Here is a 19,863-nt window from a genome sequence, read left to right on the forward strand (position 1 = left end):
CCATGTATTTAGGCCGATCCCCCCACCCACAAAAAAATAACACTAAATTTGACTAGCTACGAGCAAAAATATTCAGCACATCTTTCATTTTCATTTTATTATTAAAAAACAGTATTTGAGTCCACAGTTCTTTGTACAGTAAAAAATATTAAATTAAACTCTCAGTTCTGAGCAGAAAGATAAATTGGGGTTGGGACAAGGGACAGCAATTATTCTGGAGCAGAAGGGGACCAGTGCATTGGGCTCAAGTCCAGAGGGAAAAGTAAGGGTGAGGCAGAGAGCGACTGGTCACGTCTCTCCCCTTCCTCAGTTATGCAGCACAGTTCATTTGGATCCATTCCCTCTGTATAGGACATTACTGTTCTTGTAAAACACTGGCGGACCCCCCCCCCCCCCCCCCCCATACCTCATGTACTCTAAACTTTACAGGCATATAGGTATGTGCCCCCCCCACCTCCAATACTAAGTGTCTTACAGGAGTGCTCACACATTCGAGGGTGAGGGAGGGCATGTGTGTTCAGTGAGAGGGATGGCCCTTCCAGTATTGATGTCCAATGGTTAGGCATTTCAAATGTAGTCTCCATTGGCCACTGAAACTTGCAGCAGACCCTCAACCACAAACACTCATTTTATTCCAGATTGAAAGCCCAACCCAGACATCAGTGAAATGAAATAACCCCAACCCCACCCCCATTTCAATAACAAAAATATATTCTATGTGAATTGAAGCAGTCTTAGGGTATATGCCAACAAACTGCCAAAAAATGAAAATAAATAAAGTAAACCCAAACGTTTAAAAGAAAGATATGCATGATGTTTGGATTTATTATAATAATAATCCAAATCACTAAAACTGATAAGACTGATTCATGGTGAAATTACAATAAGTCCATTGCATTCAATTATTTGCTCTTACATTTTTCAACATTTTTTAAATCTTAAACATTTCTTAAAAAAGGCAAATACTCCCATAGTCCCGAACCCCAAAAATATTACCTGCATCGTATTCTCTAAGGGAGATTACCATCCCCCTATTTGTACACAATTGGCAAAAAATATATTAACAGCAATAACTTACCATTCATTTATTAATTAATCGACATGTTGATTTATAGTTGCATCTCCCATAGGAAGTTCACTTCAATGTATTTTTTATTGAAAACATTAAATAATATTAATAGTAAAAATAAAATAAAAAAGGCTAACACTGTCCCAGGTGCAGTCCCGAAAGCACGGCGAGGCTACATGTCTAAAGTGTTATGATTAATGTTCTGCCCAAGGTCCTGGCTGTTCCCAGACAGCATGTCAGGTCCTCCAGGCCCATGGAGACCACCCATCCCACTGAGTTGAGACAGCATGGCATTCTGGTCTGACCCAAAGTGGTCCATTGAGTTCTGCTGCTGAGGCGGCTGTTGCGAGGGGACCACCATACCAGGGTGGTGCTGGGGTAGCTGGCCCGGGTGTGGGGAGCCCGTCTGGGTCTGTGGGGAGATATGGTGAGGGGAAGGCTGGGGCTGCATGCGCGGGGAGGGGCTAGAGTGTGGTGGCTGGGACTGGGGTCGCGGGGAGGGCTGGGGCGAGCGCACTTGGTTGCTGAGGGACGTGGACAGCGTCTGGCCCTGCAGGTGAGGGGACTGGGCCATCTGCTGCTGGGGGCTCATGGGGCTGCTGTGCTGGGCCGGAGAGCCCCCACCCAGGTGCTGCTGCTGTTGAAGCAGCCTCTGGTGCAGTGCCTGCTGGAGCAGAGCCTGGGAGGACTGCGGCTGGGGGGTGCCATGCGGGGCCTGCTGAGGGGGGCAGCCTACTCCAGTACCCGGACCCCCCTCAGCCCCCTGGTGGCCCGCCATGGCATTCTGGTGTTGTTGTTGCTGCATCTGGAGTTGGTGCTGATGTTGGAGCCTCTGCTGGAGCACTGTAGCAGCCTGCTGCTGGGTCACCGTGCTGGGGTAACCCTGCTGCTGCTGCCCTGGCTGGGCTCCAGGCTGCTGCTGCAGTCCAGACTGGCCCTGACCAGGCTGCTGGGGGGCCATGCCCGGCTGGCCCATGTAGCCCTGCTGCTGGAACTGGGCATGGTTCCCAATCTGTTGCTGCTGCTGTTGCTGTTGTAGTTGGAGATGCCTCCTCATAAGGAGCTCTCTGAACTGGGGGTTTATGTTGGCCATGTTAGGTGCCTGCTGGCCTGGCATCCCTCCTTGCTGATGCTGCTGCTGTTGATGCTGCTGAAGTGCTGCCACCTGTTGCTGCTGCAAACTACTAAGCATAGGACGCTGCTGCTGCGGTTGTTGTTGCTGTTGTTGTAGCTGCTGTACTTGCTGTAGCTGGGTCATAGTGGGCATGTTGACTCCCTGACCCATGTGCATACCTGGCTGACCAGCCACAGCATTCACATTGACCTGTTGGCCACCCATACCTCCTGGAACTCTGCCTGGACCTGGCCCACCAGGGGCTCCCGGGGGTCCTGGGCCCCCCTTATACTTGGAGGCTCTCTGCTTGATAAAGGCAGCCATTAGCTGAGGGTTTGAGCGGAGGATGTTGAGCACCTGCTGTTGCTGCTCGGGTGAGCTGGGGGAGCGAAGGGTACGGAGCAGTTCCTGAAGGGCAGCCTGCGGGAGGTTCCCACCCCCAGCTGCACCACCTTGCTGCACCATACCAATCAACCCACCAGGTCCCTGAGCCTGCTGCCGCTGTTGCATTTGCTGCGGTTGTTGCTGCTGAGGCGCCACCATGCCTGGATGTCCCATCATGGCTTGCCTCTGCTGAGGTGGCATTCCCTGGCCAGCCCACTGTTGCTGGGGGTTCTGAAGCGGGGGACCAACCCTCTGCTGCTGCACCTGTGGAGGCAGCTGACCCTGGGGGTTAGGCTGCTGCTGCATGGGGCCAGTGCCCACCATCATACCTGGAGGACCCTGCTGCTGCTGCTGCTCCATGTGAGCCCTGGCAGCAGCCTGAGCTGCCTGGGCTGCCTGAGCCGCCTGAGCCTGGGGAGGCAGCCCCTGGGCCCCCACCATGCCCACCCCAGGGTGGGCCATGCCCATCTGGGGCTGTTGGTGGTGAGGGTGCGGAGGCATCATGCCAGCTGCCTGCGCCGCCTGCCTCTGCAGGGACATCTTCCTTTGGGCGTCTGCCACTTGTTGAATCTTCATGGCGATCTCCACAGCCGCTGGAGGAGGCCCTGAAGGAGGTTGCTGCTGCTGCTGCTGGGGCATAGAAGGCTGGCCAGGGTTGGGCTGCTGTTGTGGTGGTTGCTGCTGAGGTGGTGTGGCTGGTCCCAGGCCCGGTTTGCCTTGGGACTGAGGGTGCGGTGAGGAGCCTGGAGGCCTGTTGGTGTAAGGGGGCAGGCTGTTGGGGTGTTGCTGGAGCTGTGGGGGGTTTGAGGCCTGGGACTGCTGCTGGACCTGAGGAACCATCTGCTGTTGCTGGGGGGAGTTCATCATCCCCCCTCCTCCAGGCATCTGCTGGAACTGGTGGTGAAGCTGGTGGTGCTGTTGAGGCATCCCACCTTGCTGCTGCAGCAGTAAAGTTCCTCCACCACCCATCCCTGGCTGGGGCCCAGGAGGCATGTTGGGCTGGGTGGGTGTCTGTGATGTTGGGGGCTGGGTGCCTCCTGATGTGGGTGTACTGGGGGCTGTGGTACCATTGTTACCTGGTGATGGCAGCCCCCCAGGAGGTCCTCCTCCACCGCAGGCAGGCTGGCCCACCCGCTGCATGCTGGCCATCCTTCTCCGAAGCATCTGAGCCTGCTGGAGGCGGTGCTGGAGTTGCTGCTGGCGGAGCTTGTGCTTGATGTTGAGACAGAAGGGTACGGGGCACTTGTTCTCCTGGCAGTGCTTGGCGTGGTAGCAGCACAGGGCAATGAGTTGCTTGCAGATGGGGCAGCCACCGTTGGTCTTGCGCTTGCATCCCTTGGTGTGCTGCACCACACGCTTCATCTTCTGGCAGGACGGCAGGGAGCAGTTGGCATTGCGGCATTGGCAGGCGTGGACCAGGGACTGGATGCAGCGCTGAATGCTGAGGCGGCGGGAGTCCCCGGGGCTCTGAGTGGCAGCGGCCGCTGCGTTGCTGCTCTCGTCGTCCAGGCCCAGGCCCAGCTTCTCCATCTTGTGTTCATGGCCCTTAGTGTTATAGCAGGTGATACACAGGTCGTAGTCCTCGCAGACGGTGCAGTGGAAGCGTGTCTCCACGCTTGCCTTGCACTCATTGCAGGTGTAGACGAAGCGGTCCTGGCTCTGATTGTGTAGCTCCACCAGCATGCACATGGAGCTCCACTTGGCTCTCCTCAGGGAGGAGAACTCCAGGTGCTTGTCCCGGGCCAGCGTCAGGAAGGCGTCACGCCCATCCATCAGGTCGCAGGCCATTAGGGTGTCCGGGTCCGTGATGGGGGGCAGGGAGTTGGCAGTGGGGCCGGCGATGAGACGGATCACAAAGAACACCTGTAGGGGGCAGATAAAGGATGAGCACTGGGACTGAGAATGTGCGTGTGGCTTTATTTAGAAGATGGTGACAGCATCAAATACCTCCTTGTGTTTCTCCATACAAGCGTAGAGCTTCTGGGAGAGGTCATTGGACACATTGGGCATCCCTGGTTTCTTCTTATTGGCTCGGATCAGGCTGCTGTTCTTGTTCTTGCTCGTCTTCTTACTGTTCTTCTTTTTGGCATTCTTGCTGTCACTTTTCGGGGCCTGTGTGTGGAGAACACCAGATTAAAATCGACTCCAATACATTCCATTAAAGCACTGAATCTGAAGCAGCCTCGAAATTGACCCAATTAGCAATGGTTCAATATCTATCCTCTAAGCAATACTTTTTAACAGCTACTCCTATCATGTTATTATTGAGGACAACCAATATCCCACACCCCAGATTCTGTAGCATATTCACAAAAACACTCCTCTCTCCTGTTGTATTGAAGTCCTTACACTCACATCTACGCTCTCGCTGGAGGTGCTGTTCTCCTCCCTCTTCCTCTCCTCCTCCTCCTGCTCCAGCTCCTTGATGCTCTCCTCCAGCACGTTGGGCCAGAAGTCCCCCTCAAAGTATGGTAGCTCGTTGGCACTGGTGAGACGGTCCTCTGTGGCCTGCTTGAAGACGTCCTGAAACAGAGCATGAATAAGATGTGTCGGGGGGGGGGACTCCATGCATACAATTACCTCATAGAAGAAAGCAGTTGGATTTGCCTGGAACAGCCTGTGCAATGTCTGACAAAACAAAAATTATTGTAGTCACCTTGTAGTCATGCACAATGCGCTCAGCTACGGCCTTGTCCAGCATCTTCTTGTACCACTCCTGTAGACGCTTGGGCTTGGGGATCTTCTGGTCCACAGGATGACAGTGGAAGATGTAGTCATCCCCTTCACTTGGGGGACAAGCCCAGATGTGCCCTGTTGTAAACCTGCCATGGGAGAGGAAGGGTTGAAGAATCAGACCAGCAACTGGAAAGAGTGAATCTTATTAGAACAGTAAAGTAGAATGAAATCTGCAACCGACCCTTTAGACATTTAGTACATATCATTACACTATGTTTAGAGTGATGAGGTCAAGTCGTGTTCTCAGGAATCTATACCCACTAATATGTTGAGCTTAGTAAAAAAAGGGGCCTCGTCTCTTACCCCAACTTCTTGACGTACTCCAGGTACCCTATGAGTATCTCATGGTAGACGCCTGTGCGGAGGTGTCGAGGTTGGAAGAAGTGCACGCTGTCCAGGTAAGAGATATACACGCGTCTCTGGTTGGGCGGAGGGCTGTCTGAACCGTACTCCTGCACATGCATGCCGAAGAAGCAGACGTCAGCCCCGTCTATGTCCTCGAACGCAAACAGCGCCTTCGTCCTGTAGGGAAAGGACTCGGACATCTCCCCGGTGTCCACAAACCTGTATCAATTAAAGGAGAGCGTAAGTAGACACACCCACACTGTATAGGCGCTGTCCCACGAGAACAGATAACGTTAGGATAAGTCTCAACTCTAGTCTACAAATGGTACTAATTGAAAGCCCACATGAACCTGGTGTCCATTGACACTAGGATCAATTTGACATCTTCCTTGGTAGTCTATATTTGACTCCATATTAAAGAATCACTACCCCACTGTGCCCTCAAAACTCTCACCTGGACTTCATGCCTGGCTTGACCTCCACCACCTTGTCGGAGACATGGACCACACGGATAGTGACATCACCAGACTCTGGATGGTTCTGCCGCCTGAGGTAGTCATTCACTCGCCCCTCTAGGAAGCTGCCCAACTTGGTTTGGGGGAGCCCTGTGAAAATTAAGTATGGAAAGAATAGAATGTGAGAGGGAGAAGAAACGATGGAGGACAGAAGGAAGAGAGGAAATGGGTGATAGCAATTAGAGGAAAGGTCACATGGTTTCAGTTAAGCCAACCCAGTCTGGGGCGGGGGGGGGGGGGTAGTAGCTCAGAGCAGAGAACTTCACTGGTGATATTAAAGATGGAATAACCACTGGGCTCTAATCTTGACAGTTTAAAAAAATATGTTTTTATAAAAAGGGCAAGTAAGTAGCATAAACTCAACCACTGACTGCTTCTAGAGTACTCTGAAGTCAGTCTGAGGCACTTTGTCAATCAATGTCCAAAATGCCATGATCGCATTGTCAATTTGGCAACTAACAGCATATCTGAGACTTGGACTAATCCTCTGCTCTGAGCACTCAATAAAATCACAAGAGATGACAAGGTGTAAACTGGATCTGACACCATATAAAGACATTTCCCCCTCTTCCATTCAAGACATATTTCATTGAGATCCTTGTATGAGACTAGGCCAGTTGGTCCTTTTAATTTGCATGCCCGCTCGCCTACCTGTGGCTCCCTAAAAACTTTGCCTTCATTGAGGGTGTGGAGAATGGGATGGGGGAGGTAAGAATTCCCACACGTGGAAGGATTGTAGGCATGCAAAAACTGGACAACTGTCAAAAAGTTGGGGAAAAAGCGTGAGTATCGATGCCATTGCAAACTGAAAAAAATGTACCCAAAATATGATTTCAAGTAGATTTCTGGACAGTGGACACCCACTGAGGAAAAAAAGATTTGAGAGAGGATGACATAAATAAGGGTCCAACAAGATAAAAAAAAGAAACGTCCATGATTGCCTCGGTGACCCACAAACCTTAAAAACAGCAAACTATAAACCGAGAACCCCTAAATGACCATGTTTTTGCCATGGCCTTCAGTGTGTACAGGCCTGGGATAATAGTGAAATCGAACCACAAAGCTGCAGCAGACTGACAGCGGCAACTATTGTCTGAGGACTGGCTTCTGAAATAAAAAAAAATAGGGTTGGTTACATATAACATTTTCATTGGGGAGGGAGGGGGAGATACAAAAGGGTTGGGTCATGGAAAAAAGTGGAATGGAAAAAGGTAGAATGTGTGTTAACTGGAACACTCGTCCTCTCGAGTAGTGTATCAGGGCATAGGAAATTAAACCAGACTGCCTCGGAGGAAAGAAGAAAATTATTTGGAAAACACTGTGCACCAAATCATAAATTTAAATAAAGATTTGAAGGGGGGAAAAAGTCAATTATGTGTTTGCTCTTCACATGAAAGTATGGTGTTATACTTGTGGGAGGTGCGTTTAGGAACATCACCAAAGGAGAAGACGGATAAAGAGAACACCGAAAAGAAACGACTGAGCGACTGGAGAGGGGAGGGGAGACACAGATAGACTGACACCCCGATGAAGATGACAGTAGATGAGCGCCCCCCGTTTGTCACTTACTCCACTTACTTCTGGCCGCGTATTTGTTCTCTTTCCGCGTCTTATTGGCCTTCTTAAGGCAGCTGTCACATACAAAGCTGTGGAGAGGAAAAGGAACACGCTTTACTTCAAATGCATGCATTTGTTATTTACCATTTCTCAGTGGCCTTCAGCTTCACTTCTTTGCCCTACTGTATAAGTTGGCAGCAATGAATGATGTAAGGTATTGCTGAGGGTCATGATGGCAAACGGGCAATACAACCACAGTAAGATTGAACCTGGAACTGCACCTTGGAATAAAGTGGGCGGTTTCACAGTTCTAACAGTCGCATTAATGTAAGATGTACAGAATGTGTATGCAAGTTGGCTCACCCTGCCGGCCATATGGTGTCATTATGCAGGACACAAATTTGGTGCATTTTACGCCCACAGTCGGTACATTCCACAAGCCTACAGAAAAGAGAGATGTGGACAGAGAGAGTCACGGGTTATTGAAACCATGTGTCACACGGAAATAGTCATTATTTTCTCAACTAGCAGAACATTTCAAAACACAAAGGCCATGACGATAACCTAAACAGGCTAAATTGACTAAAACACAATAAAGATTAAATATTACAGTTAACAAATATTTCACAGTATCTAAAGTTTATGCACATGTACCACATAGAAAACATATGGTTTGACACCAAGTACAGATCAAATAAATGTAAAAGGAAAAAAAGAGTAGGTACCATTCTGGGTCGAGCGTGTCATTCTTCTTCCTCTGAAACTGATCTTTGCTGATGGACCTGTGAAGAGGAAGGAGAGAGGCCCAGGAGTGTGGGAGGTAAGAACAGACTCAAACTATTCACTGGGCCAGATATGCAATGTACTATATTACAGCCATAAAGAAGTCACAAGCAATAAGAGCAGGCTCTGGCTTTATACAGGCTAGGATTCAGCCAATTTGAAAACATCATCTAACACTTCTGAAACATTAGGAGCCCCCAGTATGTTGGGGTTTTAGCTGAAGAGAGGCAGAAATCAAGTAAAAGGATGGAGACGGCAGTTGGGGTGAACTGCTGCCTTAAGAGGTAGAGGAGAGAGAAATACATTTCATTTTTAAAAAGTTGACTATTTCACGAAGGGAGAGACTGAGAAGGTATTCAGTGATGGGGATAAAGAGAATTTCCATTGAAGAGATTAAACATTTCTTAATCACATTGATAGAGAGTTTTTATAAATCAAAGGAACCAAACAATATTTACATGTCATCAAAATGAGCAATAGAAGAACCATGTTAGTATTAACGTTGGGGGGGGGTTAGAAGGGGTGGGGAGGCTGGTACTCACGTCTGAGGCTGAGAAGGATCATCCCCCAGGGACACGCACTCGCCCTGGATTTCGTTGAAACACTTCTCACAGAAGTGGTACCTGTCAGCAAGAAGCCCAAATTGTGGTGAACTACACCGTTCGCCAACCGCACAGCCAATCACAGAGAAGGCACGAGGAAGCAGTCACCAATCAGGGCAGGGCAGGCCAGGAGAAGAGCAGAGGGCAAGGTCGTCGCCAGGTAGCAGCCAATCATGATGCAGGGTTTTTGTGTGGGCAGGTGTTTTGATTTTGCAGTTAAATTTTGGAGTGGATGATTGGTCACACCAAAGCAGGCCAATGCAGACATCAAAAGCGTTAAAAAGGAGGGAGAGAAGGGAAGAGATGGGGGAAGGGGAGGGCAAAATGAATATTAAAAAAGCGTGAAATAAATCGTTACAGGTCAGACGAGGACGATGGAGGGATGAATAGGATGGGAAGAGTGAGGGACGTGGAGAACATAACATCAACGAGGACAGAGATCCAATGCAAAGCACAGATTAGTGTCACAGTCAGTGAGTGGACAAAAACATCATTAAAGGGACACTCCGAGATTTTGGGAGCGAGGCCCTTTATCTACTTCCCCAGAGTCCGATGAACTCGTGGATAACATTTTTATGACTCAGTGCGGTTTTAAGGAAGATAACTAGCGCAATTGCTAACTAGCGTTAGAGCAATGACTGGAAGACTATGGGTAATTGTGCTAATGCTAGTTAGCATTACCTCATGAAACTCTAACCTCCTTCATACTGGACAAACATAAAATGGTATCCACAAGTTCATCTGCCAAAATCCCAAAGTACCCCTTTAAGTTAACACAGTAACAAAGGGGGGGCTCAAAAAACAGTGTGGATGAGGAAAGCAAGTGGTAGTGCAACAGCGACCCATCATCCTTTTGCTCCATTTATAAAGAGGGTCCCTTTCTTGTGTTGGAGAGGAATTATCATATATGTAGTGAGGTTGTTAATACTATGTTGCCCTAACGTAACTACACTAGGTGATTCTGTCTTCACGGTGAAATGAATCAAGCCAATCAGCTCCACAGCTTTGTTCAATGAAATGTTCTGCAGATCAAAGTGTTCACTGCAGCAATATCGCCCTGAGTCTTATTTGAAGTACTGTGTCCAAAAGGAATTATCTATCCATTTGCCAATTATCAGTTTGATTCAATTACTTACCTGTAATTGATCAATACATTTCTCTATGCATTCTAAGTAGACTAGTGGAAAAGTGTAGATTTCAAAATAATCTCAAGACAGGGAACCCACTTTGTAAATGTCAAAAGTGAAAATTAAATTGGTGAAAGATGAAGATGAAAATGGTGTCAGGGTGTAACCATTTAAAGCCCAATTAAAAGTTAACTCATCTGTGATTGAACAATGCTATATTGCAGAGAATATCAGCATGCACAATAACAACACAATAAGAATCACTCAAGTAGATTTGTGAAATGTAGATTTATATAAAATATGCAGAAAACATGACTTGTGTGTGTGACAGAGAGAACCCTTGCGGGTATGAATGACCCTGCTCCTTTCAGTGTCTGAGTATGTTTGTGCTTCTGTACGCCCCTTACCTGTTCTGGTAGCTAAAATAAGCAGAGTCGCGCGGGATGGTGCATAACTGTTTCCCATAGCAGCATAGAGTTTGGGGGGAAAACTCAAGCTGCAAACATAAGAGAGGACATAGTCTATGTACTGAAAAATACTTATACAGGAACCCAATTATTTTGTACGATAGTATGTTTAACAGGCAGTGATAAGGAGAGAAGGTGAAAGCTGTGCTGTCTTCAATGACTGATGTTACACACATCCATTTACACACACACTTCCACTCACCTTCCTCCCGCAGCAGTAGCCCAGGCCCTGCATGACCGGGTCGATTTCGGCTTCGAACACCTCGGCCAGCTTGGAGCAGTACTTGTAGACGCGGGATGTTTTGCGGTTGTACAGCCAGGCGTTGTTAAACATGAGCCAGATGTCATCCACATATTGCCAGGGCTCCTGGTACTGTCCCGTGTCCAGCTTACGCTTTATCGTCGACAGGTCTATGGGGTTCTTTACAATGTCAAAGTAGTCCTGGAGGGGACCAAGTCCAGGTGTCAGCGAGGGTACGGTTCAGCCCGGAAAGAAAGGTGGGGAGAAAAGGGATTGGTGTGGTCATCGATGCAGAGGGGGGGGGGAAGGTAGAGAAGACCATGGTCATCATCATCGTAGTTGTTGAAGTAGCAGAAGTTGTGGTGGACATCCAGGTGGAACCAGAGCAGGGGAGAGAAGAGGGTGCAGGGGACAATGTTGACGGCTGCAGAGAGGTTCACGTGCAGACAGAGACATGACAGCTTCTCCCCTTCACCACTCAAACTTTGCACCATTTCTACGTTAATGGGGGAACAGGCCAAGGAAGGACACTGGGGTGGCCAGGCTTATCCCCTCCCATTCTGCCCAAATTCAAACTTCTCCTCAAATCAAGGCTAGATTAGTACTCTGAAGGCAGACCAACTTTTACATCCAACAGTTATCAGAAATGACAGGAAAAGCACCCGTTGTGCACTGTAAATTTGTGTTTGTTTTTCAAACAGTCAGACAGTTCCAGTGCAACCGCTTCCTCCTCTACAGACTCTCCTGAAGGAGAGCATTTTCAGGGCATGAGTCAGGGTACAAAGCTGAGGTGACCAGAGCAGTAACAGTCAGGCAGTAACAACACACGCTGGTAAACTGGCAGCATGGAGGTTGGCAACACGGCACAGTCAAAGCCAAGAGCACTGAGACAAAGGTGCAAAGCCAAGGATCTCTCTCCGTCTCCAGGGAAACACAAACAGGAAATGAGACCCTTCACTTTGACAGAGGACACAACAGCCTGTGATGCATGAACACATGGCACATAGTATGCTGAATTCCATTCATCTGAGCTCAATTACAACAACTAGGAGTGTTGTTTCTACAAGTGTATTGGTAATTGAGGTGTGATAATCACATTGTGGAAGTATAAATCCTTGCACTCATAAAAGTGTGGTTTTGCTGGTTATTTGAGCATGTTAAAAGTATTTGAGCAGTTCCTGAGCCTGGTTGTGTGTCCATGTTGAATACCCAGGTGGCGTTCTGGGGTCAGGTGCATCACTGGGGCTATTGAGGGTTACTGAGGAGAAGTGTGCCAATGGAGTAAGTGTGCCCGTAAGTGTGCCCTAGCACTGCTTGAGGAGAGTTAAAACTATGGTGAGAACCATACGATATCAAGTCCCCCTCACGCTGCATTTAAAGTCAGCCTATAGTGCGGATCTTTTTCTACTAATTGGTCTTTTGACCGATCACCTCCTCTGCCAATAATTGGGCAAAAAGTTCAGAATTGGCCTGCCTGTGTACATGCAGCCTCAATGGCGTACAAACAATTATTGTAATTAGTGCCAGACATCATTGCCTGGGTATCTCTTCACGGGTGTTCAATAGGAGGTCTGAGATAATTGATTTGCTAGCTATTACCATTATCTGAGACACACTACTGATGCATACAGGCATTGGCACAACTCTTCACATAACTCACAATCAACTTCAACAATACTGATTACTGGCGAGGAACTGTCTAGAAAGCTTATACTATGAATAGGCATATGTGGGAGAAAAAAATGTCATGCTAAATCATATCCAAATTAGAATTGTAAAAGCATTAAAAAAATGCAATTAAAAGAAAGCAGTTTAAAGAATAAAAGTAAGTAATGGGATATGAACATTTTTGGCTAGTAAATTTCCCCTTTAGGGCATGTTACTTTAAAAATGCAGAACGGTGGTGCCACTGATAAAACGGCAGCTTATTTTTTTAGGCCTTTTGAAGTCTGGTGAAAGGCAGAAACACAAGCCGCCATTAACAAGGCCCAGGGGTCTAACATTCATGGCCAGGGCCAAACCACCTCTCAAGTGTTGATCTTAATCAAAACTGACCGGTAGAAACAAATCCAAAAATATTTTTTTTAAATTCCAACAGACAGAAAGGTTTAAATTTGCATCTCTTAAAATGTTACTGACAGACTTATTGATTTCTGTTGACTACAAGCAAAACAAGTTTTCAAAAATGTACATTTTTGTGTGGTGTAAGAGAAGTAGAGAGAAGCAAGCATGAGCTGACACACACACACTGACAGATACACACACGCACCTACCCAAGAACCTACAGTAAAAACCAACTGACCAATGTTTGATGTATAGTATACTCTACCTGAGCAAAGACATAACACTCAAATTCAGGATTGAGACAGCTTTCTCTCACTAACACACACACACACACACACAGTATCGCTACAACTCCCCTTGCCAACAGTCACTCCCTCACCCCACTCTTGCACACATGTGGCAGTGGTAAGGATGAAGAGAGGGATGAAAGAAAAAGGAAAATGAAAAAGGAATGAGAGAAAAATGAACTAAAAAGAACGGTAAGAACGTTTTAGAGGGAAGCAAAATGGAAGCCAGCGCAGTCCCTTACCAGGTTAGTTTTGTTACTAGTTCGAATACGTACGGGTATTCCCAGTAACTGGGGGTCCACCGGTTGGCGGAAGGGCAGAGACTCAGGGTCTTGGCGGTACAAGGCCTCCAGGGTGGGCATCAGAGCCTGACGCAGCTCCTCAGGCTTAAAGACTGCGGTAGTGGAAAGAGGAGGAGAGAGGGAGCGACAGAGGAGAGGAAGTAGGGATAGAGGCAGTGCAAGTATTGGAAAAGGAGGAGCAAGAAAGATACGAAAAATAGTTTTTGATTAGGCTGTTTACAGGTGAATATACACTTAGCTTCAAAGATTCATAGCCTAGATCTATACACCATGTCTGACTTAGGTCTGAAACAAATGTTGAGGAATGCTTGCATATGAAGATAATGACAGGTACATTACTCCTATGAAGAAGAGGAGAGTAAGGGGTGGGGCTCTTACTTTTCCTCTTGTTCTGAGCGCTGGCGGGGGAGCTGTGCGTGCCCGATGCCCCCGAACTCTCCTCTTCGTCTTTGGGCTCAGTCTTCACCTCTGGCTTCCTGTCTCTGTCCTCCATCTTCAGCGTTGCTGCCGATGACGATGTGTCCATAGGCTCGCCCTTGCATCCGTCGCCTGAAGGCTTCTCCTTCTTAATCTGAGAGGGGACATCATGTTCAATATCCTATACACATTTCCAGACATAATCCTGAATGTAATCAAATCTGTTAGCTGTGTGTAAAATAATCTTCCCCACACTGGCTAGCTAGCACCGTCTTTTGCTTTGGACCCCTGCCTTAGAAAAACTGGAAGCATCACCTCAGGTTTCTCCTCTGACTTGATGTCTGCCTGTCCCTTGCCCATCTTCCCAGAGGCCTTCCCCTCTCCCTGGTCCTCGGCATCCTCATCGTCCTGCTGTTTCACCTCCAACTTTGGCTCCGCTGGGGCGGGGGCTTCCGACGAGGTCAGCTGGGAGCTAGGGTCCACGCTGCTCACCGAAGCCGGAGTGGAAGCCTGGCCGTCTGCCGTCAGAGAAGACTTCTGAGACAGCTGGGAGGACAGAGAGAGAAAAGTTAAAGGAAAGGAAATGAATAACAGAACCAGGCAAAAAAAGATAGTGAAAAGAGTGAACAGCCAAAGACGTAGACCAACAAGGAATGGAGGGCAAGAGAATGACTAAGGTGTCTGTCCAGGCAACGAGGGAAATCTCAGAGACATGACGTATGGAGGTATAGCCAGAGATCAGGGATCAGCTTAGAAATCCAAAGAACAGCACTTCTGATAACCATGAGGAGTTGAGTTAGTGAGACTACAGGGAAAACTACTCACTGGAGTTTGCGGAAGCTGGGTTGGCACATGGGCATTCTGGGTAGGCACAGACTGAGCCTGCCCCGTCTGGAGGCCTCCAGAAGCTCCACCACCGTTTGTCTGCTGCTGGAGCTGACTGGGCTTCTCCGAGTTCATTCCTTGCCCCATTGGCTGTGACGACGCTAGCTGCTGCTGCGGGAGCGGAGCTACAACCTGGGGCGGGTTGGGCGTGTGAGGCTGGGGGGTTTGAGAGCCTGGCAGACCAGGCGGCGTCTGATGAGGGGTTGGCGTGAGGCTGCGTGCCGGGGAGGGGGAGTTCTGTCGGATGGGGGGGCAGTGCGGGTGTGAGTTGGGCTGAGAGGTGTTGGAGTTAGGCAGTTGCAGGTTGGAAGGAGGGCCTCCACCTACACTGCCTGGCCCCATAGAGCCCTGGGAGGGGCCTGGTCCTGCCACTGAGCCTGGCTGGGCTGCAGGGCTGCTGACCGGGAGCGAGGGCGGCGTGGGCATCTGGGTCTGCTGGAAAACACCATGGAGGAGACGGTTAGAGTCTATACCCAACATCAAATATAACAACTACTTTACTGTCACCCTTTACTTATAGCATTGGTTCCAGTATCTATTTACCTGTGTCACGCCTCCTTGTGGCCCTGGATGGTTCATGCCGACTGGGCCAGCCCCGAGGCCAGGACTGGACCCAGGAAACTGACTAGGAGGGAGGTACTGGTTCTGGAGCTGGGCCACATTGGGCTGCCCCATCCGCGTTGGCCCCATACCCATCTGAGTGAGACCGAAAAAGATAAATTATTCAATTTTGTTCTAATGAGACCATGGTTATTTTCTATAGTCACTGTGATTGGAATGTTGAAATTATAATCAATGTCTATCAATATTGAAGGCAGTTCTTTCCAACTTCCTTTGGACATTGGGAATGAGAGAGGGCGACTAACCTGATTTAGAGGTCCACCAAGTGGGAGGGGAGGTGTTGACCTCTGACCTAATGACTGCATACCCATTTGTCCAAACTGATTCATCCCTTAGACAGACGAGAGCAAACCAGTTACACACATTAGCCACCATTATATGTCCACCCTTCAGACTGGTTCGGGTTGTGCCAAGCAGCAAACTGAGCTAAGCATGCATAACTGTAGGAACAACTTACCTGCAGGGTTCTGCATCCTGTTCACCATCTGATTGGGTCCGGTGGGTCGAATCATGGAGGGGTCAGCATGAGAACCATCTGAGAGTGAAGAGAAACACATTCATTAGCTTTGCATCTATGGCTACAGTAACCAGGTTTCCATCAAATCATTTCATGCAGATGAATTACCTGACAGCCTAATGGAAACAGAAAATGTGTTGGTAAAATGTCATGTCCAAAAACAAAATATACTAGACAAGGGTGGATAACTGATTATGCAACAATTGCGGCAGAAATATCAATATAATAAACTAGAGGGAGGTCGACCGATTATAATTTTTCAACGCCGATACAGATTATTGGAGGACCAAAAAAAGCCGATGACGAGAGAGATATAGATATAGATATATATATATATAAATAAAATAATGACAATTACAACAATACTGAATGAACAATGCACACTTTTATTCTAACTTAATATAATACATAAATAAAATATATTTAGTCTCAAATAAATAATGAAACATGCTCAATTTAGTTTAAATAATGCAAAAACACAGGTGTTGGAGAAGAAAGTAAAAGTGCAATATGTGCCATGTAAAAAAGCTAACGTTTAAGTTCCTTGCTCAGAACATATGAAAGCTGGTGGTTCAATATTCCCAGTAAATAAATATTAGGTTGCAGTTTTTATAGGAAGTATGACGCGTCAACTATTTCTCTCTATACCATTTGTATTTCATATACACTTGACGATTGGATGTTCTTATAGGCACTATAGTATTGCCAGCCTAATCTCAGGATTTGATAGGCTTGAAGTTATAAACAGCGCTGTGAACAAGTATTGCTAAGAGCTGCTGGCAAACGCAGTAGAGTTTGAATGAACGCTTACGAGCCTGCTGCTGCCTACCACCACTCAGACTGCTCTATCAAATCATAGACTTAATTATAATACACACAGAAATACGAGCCGTTGGTCATTAATATGGTCAAAACCCAGAAACTATCATTTCGAAAACAAAACGTTTCTTTCAGTGAAATACAGAACCATTCCGTATTTTATCAAACGGGTGGCAACCCTAAGTCTAAATATTGCTGTTACATTGCACAACCTTCAATGTTATGTCATAATTATGTAAAATTCTGGCAAATTAGTTCACAACGAGCCAGGCGGCCCAAACTGTTGCATATACCCTGACTCTGCGTGCAATGAACGCAAGAGAAGTGACACAATTTCCCTAGTTAATATTGCCTGATAACATGAATTTCTTTTAACTAAATATGCCGGTTTTAAAAAATATACTTCTGTGTATTGTTTTTAAGAAAGGCAAAAGAGGTTTATGGTTAGGTACATTCGTGCAACAATTGTGCTTTTTTGTGAATGCGCTTTTGTTAAATCATCACCCGTTTGGCGAAGTAGGCTGTGATTCTAGGCTGTGATAGTCAGGCACCGCATTGATTATATGCAACACAGGACAAGCTAGTTAACCAAGTAATATCATCAACTATGTGTAGTTAACTGGTGATTATGTGAAGATTGATTGTTTTTTATAAGATAAGTTTAACGCTCGCTAGCAACTTACCATGGCTCCTTGCTGCACTTGTGTAACAAGTAGTCAGCCTGCAACGCAGGTTCCTCGTGGAATGCAATGTAATCGGCATCCAAAAATGCAGATTACCGATTGTTATGAAAACTTGAAATCGCCCCTAATTAAATTGCCATGCCGATTAAATCGGTCGACCTCTAATAATAACCACCATATCGAAGTAAACTTGGAGTCACACAAGATATGTTACATTGTAGGCCTAAAACCACGACGTGGAAAAGCATGAAGAGTTTATAGGTAGATTAAACAAGCTATGATGAACTTCACATGGTGGTTTAGTGCACAGTGATCATGCAAATTTCCCCCCAAAAATTGATGGTAGGCCATTATTTGAATGTTGGTGACATGATGATTAGTGCTTGGCTGCTAATGATCAAATAAAAGAATCTTGTTCTTATTCATATCATATAACCCACCCTGTCCACTTTACCAGCACAATTGTCTAATTAACAGGGTGTGACAAAACCATCAGTAGAGTTGAAAATGTGACTGAAACACATTGAACTTCTGTTATTAGATACAGTACCTGAGAATTAACCGCAAGTCATTTTTATATGCACTCTGTCATTACACGCGCATACATTTTTACTTGTCTCATGCGCCGAATACACCGGGTGTAGACCTTACAGTGAAATGACTGCTTACAAGCCCTTCCCAATGATAGAGTTTTAAAAAAAGAATACAACTAAAAAAAATAAAAAACAAGAGGAATAAAATAAGTTTGATGGACACACCTCTCCTGGGAGAATGCTAATTTAGTTTTTAATGCAGATTTTTGTAAATCTGTAGCCCATTGGATAGAAATCTAGCTATTGAAGTAAATAGAGCCACGCAATTGGGATCAAGCAGTGCTAATCACACCTATGTTGAAAGAGAGTAGCTATGATGTTGTCAAATGTGTGTGTTTAAAGTGTCTACTCACTGGATGGCTGTCCGGGGGCCAGAGGCGACTGGCCCATGCCAAGGGGTCCCTGTGGCAGGCCTGAGTGGGGCATGCCGGGTTGCGTGGGCATCATGCCCTGCTTCTGTAACCGCGTCCGCCGCTTCTCCTCGAGTTCTTTCTGGATTTTATAGATCTTCTCAGCCAGGAGGTGGTAGTACTCCGCCTGGTAGTGATATAGGAAATTCAATAAATGTATACACACCCTCTAGTCGGCCATTAATTGTTGTGGTCAGTTATTGAATACAGTGATTTAAACTTTATGGTATACTACTCTAATACCAGTCTTCACCCACAACATTGAGGAGTCAGTTCTCACCCTGCTGTTGGCTGACTCGTACATGTCCCCCTCTACTTTACGAGCGTAAGCCACCAGGTTCTCCATCCGCCGGTCCTTCAGCGCAGCCGGGTCCGGGGTGGGGAAGATGGCCTGCACACTGCTCACCCAGCAGACGGATAAAGAGATACAGAGAGATAAGCCAAAAGACACCTGCAATGAACCATAATTGTGTGGTGTGGGTGCAGTCCAGAGTCACATATACAGAGTACTTGTCTAATAGCAACACAGAAGAACACATTAAAACTGCAATGGCCTACGTGTCCCCCTCTGTGACTCTGGTGCAGTCAGGGCAGACTCACAGCTTGTGGACGAGGTGGTTGCGCAGGTCCTGGGTGATGTCCTCGTGCCAGTTCTTCCTCATGCCCGCGGCTGAGGGAGGGGTCGCCATGGGCATGGCGCCCAGGCTGCCCACCCTGCTGCCGTCGTTCATCAAACTGTGAGATGATGAGAGAGGGACAGAAACGACAAGCTGGAAGCTATAATTTTGCTCAAGGTAGTCAATGAAGTAACTTTGTGAACTTGTGAGTGTTGCTGTGTAGAATAATGTTTTGCGTCTTTAGAGCTGACCATAAAAATCCGTATTGAATTCCAAGGATAGTGAGTTCTTACCTCGATTAACCTGTACCCCCGCACATTGACTCAGTACCGGTAAACCCAGTATATAGCCCCATTATTGTTATGTACATTTCTTGTGTTACTTTTTGATTGACTAGGTTTTTATTTTTTTTAACTTAAGTTAATTTAGTAAATATTTTCTTAACGCCATTTCTTGAACTGCATTGTTGGTTAATTAAGGGCTTGTAAGTAAGTATTTCACGTTAAGGTCTAAAACTGCTGTATTCGGCGCAAGTGACAAAAACAATTTGATTTCAGGGGGAGGGTACGAGTGTGTTGTACCTTTGCACATTCATATTGTTGTGGAGCATGGCGTCTGGTAGCAAGTTGGACTGATTGGGGGACTGCACCCCTACCCCTCCATTCATCCCCATGGGGTTCCCTCCTACAGGGGCAGATAAAGAGAGGA

At 47.1% G+C, this 19,863-nt stretch overlaps 1 protein-coding gene across 12 annotated transcripts in view; it reads right to left on the reverse strand.

The window, feature by feature from the left end:
- Nucleotides 1-80: 80 nt before the first annotated feature.
- The window catches only part of LOC129833185 (histone acetyltransferase p300-like), a 29,481-nt gene continuing 9,698 nt past the window's right edge, over nt 81-19,863 (reverse strand). The window contains exons 7-29 of one of the 12 annotated variants that reach the window (XM_055897574.1): nt 19,737-19,839; nt 19,139-19,273; nt 18,819-18,936; nt 18,482-18,665; nt 15,974-16,051; nt 15,762-15,847; nt 15,439-15,591; nt 14,836-15,327; nt 14,326-14,556; nt 13,972-14,164; nt 13,567-13,685; nt 10,902-11,141; nt 10,640-10,728; nt 9,046-9,126; nt 8,446-8,502; nt 8,084-8,161; nt 7,733-7,809; nt 6,103-6,253; nt 5,607-5,867; nt 5,224-5,389; nt 4,923-5,090; nt 4,515-4,679; nt 81-4,430 (exon numbers count right to left, since the gene is read on the reverse strand). In XM_055897574.1, the coding sequence (XP_055753549.1) occupies nt 1,242-4,430; nt 4,515-4,679; nt 4,923-5,090; nt 5,224-5,389; nt 5,607-5,867; nt 6,103-6,253; nt 7,733-7,809; nt 8,084-8,161; nt 8,446-8,502; nt 9,046-9,126; nt 10,640-10,728; nt 10,902-11,141; nt 13,567-13,685; nt 13,972-14,164; nt 14,326-14,556; nt 14,836-15,327; nt 15,439-15,591; nt 15,762-15,847; nt 15,974-16,051; nt 18,482-18,665; nt 18,819-18,936; nt 19,139-19,273; nt 19,737-19,839 (6,614 nt within the window). In that variant the 3' untranslated portion in view covers nt 81-1,241. Of the gene's footprint in view, nt 4,431-4,514; nt 4,680-4,916; nt 5,091-5,223; nt 5,390-5,606; nt 5,868-6,102; nt 6,254-7,732; nt 7,810-8,083; nt 8,162-8,445; nt 8,503-9,045; nt 9,157-10,639; nt 10,729-10,901; nt 11,142-13,533; nt 13,686-13,971; nt 14,165-14,325; nt 14,557-14,835; nt 15,331-15,438; nt 15,592-15,761; nt 15,848-15,973; nt 16,052-18,481; nt 18,666-18,818; nt 18,937-19,138; nt 19,274-19,736; nt 19,840-19,863 lie in introns of all 12 variants that reach the window. The other 11 variants (XM_055897569.1, XM_055897572.1, XM_055897567.1 and 8 more) reach the window with 11 other exon arrangements.

The sequence above is a fragment of the Salvelinus fontinalis genome, chromosome 34, assembly GCF_029448725.1.
Source record: "Salvelinus fontinalis isolate EN_2023a chromosome 34, ASM2944872v1, whole genome shotgun sequence".
Lineage (NCBI taxonomy): Eukaryota > Metazoa > Chordata > Actinopteri > Salmoniformes > Salmonidae > Salvelinus > Salvelinus fontinalis.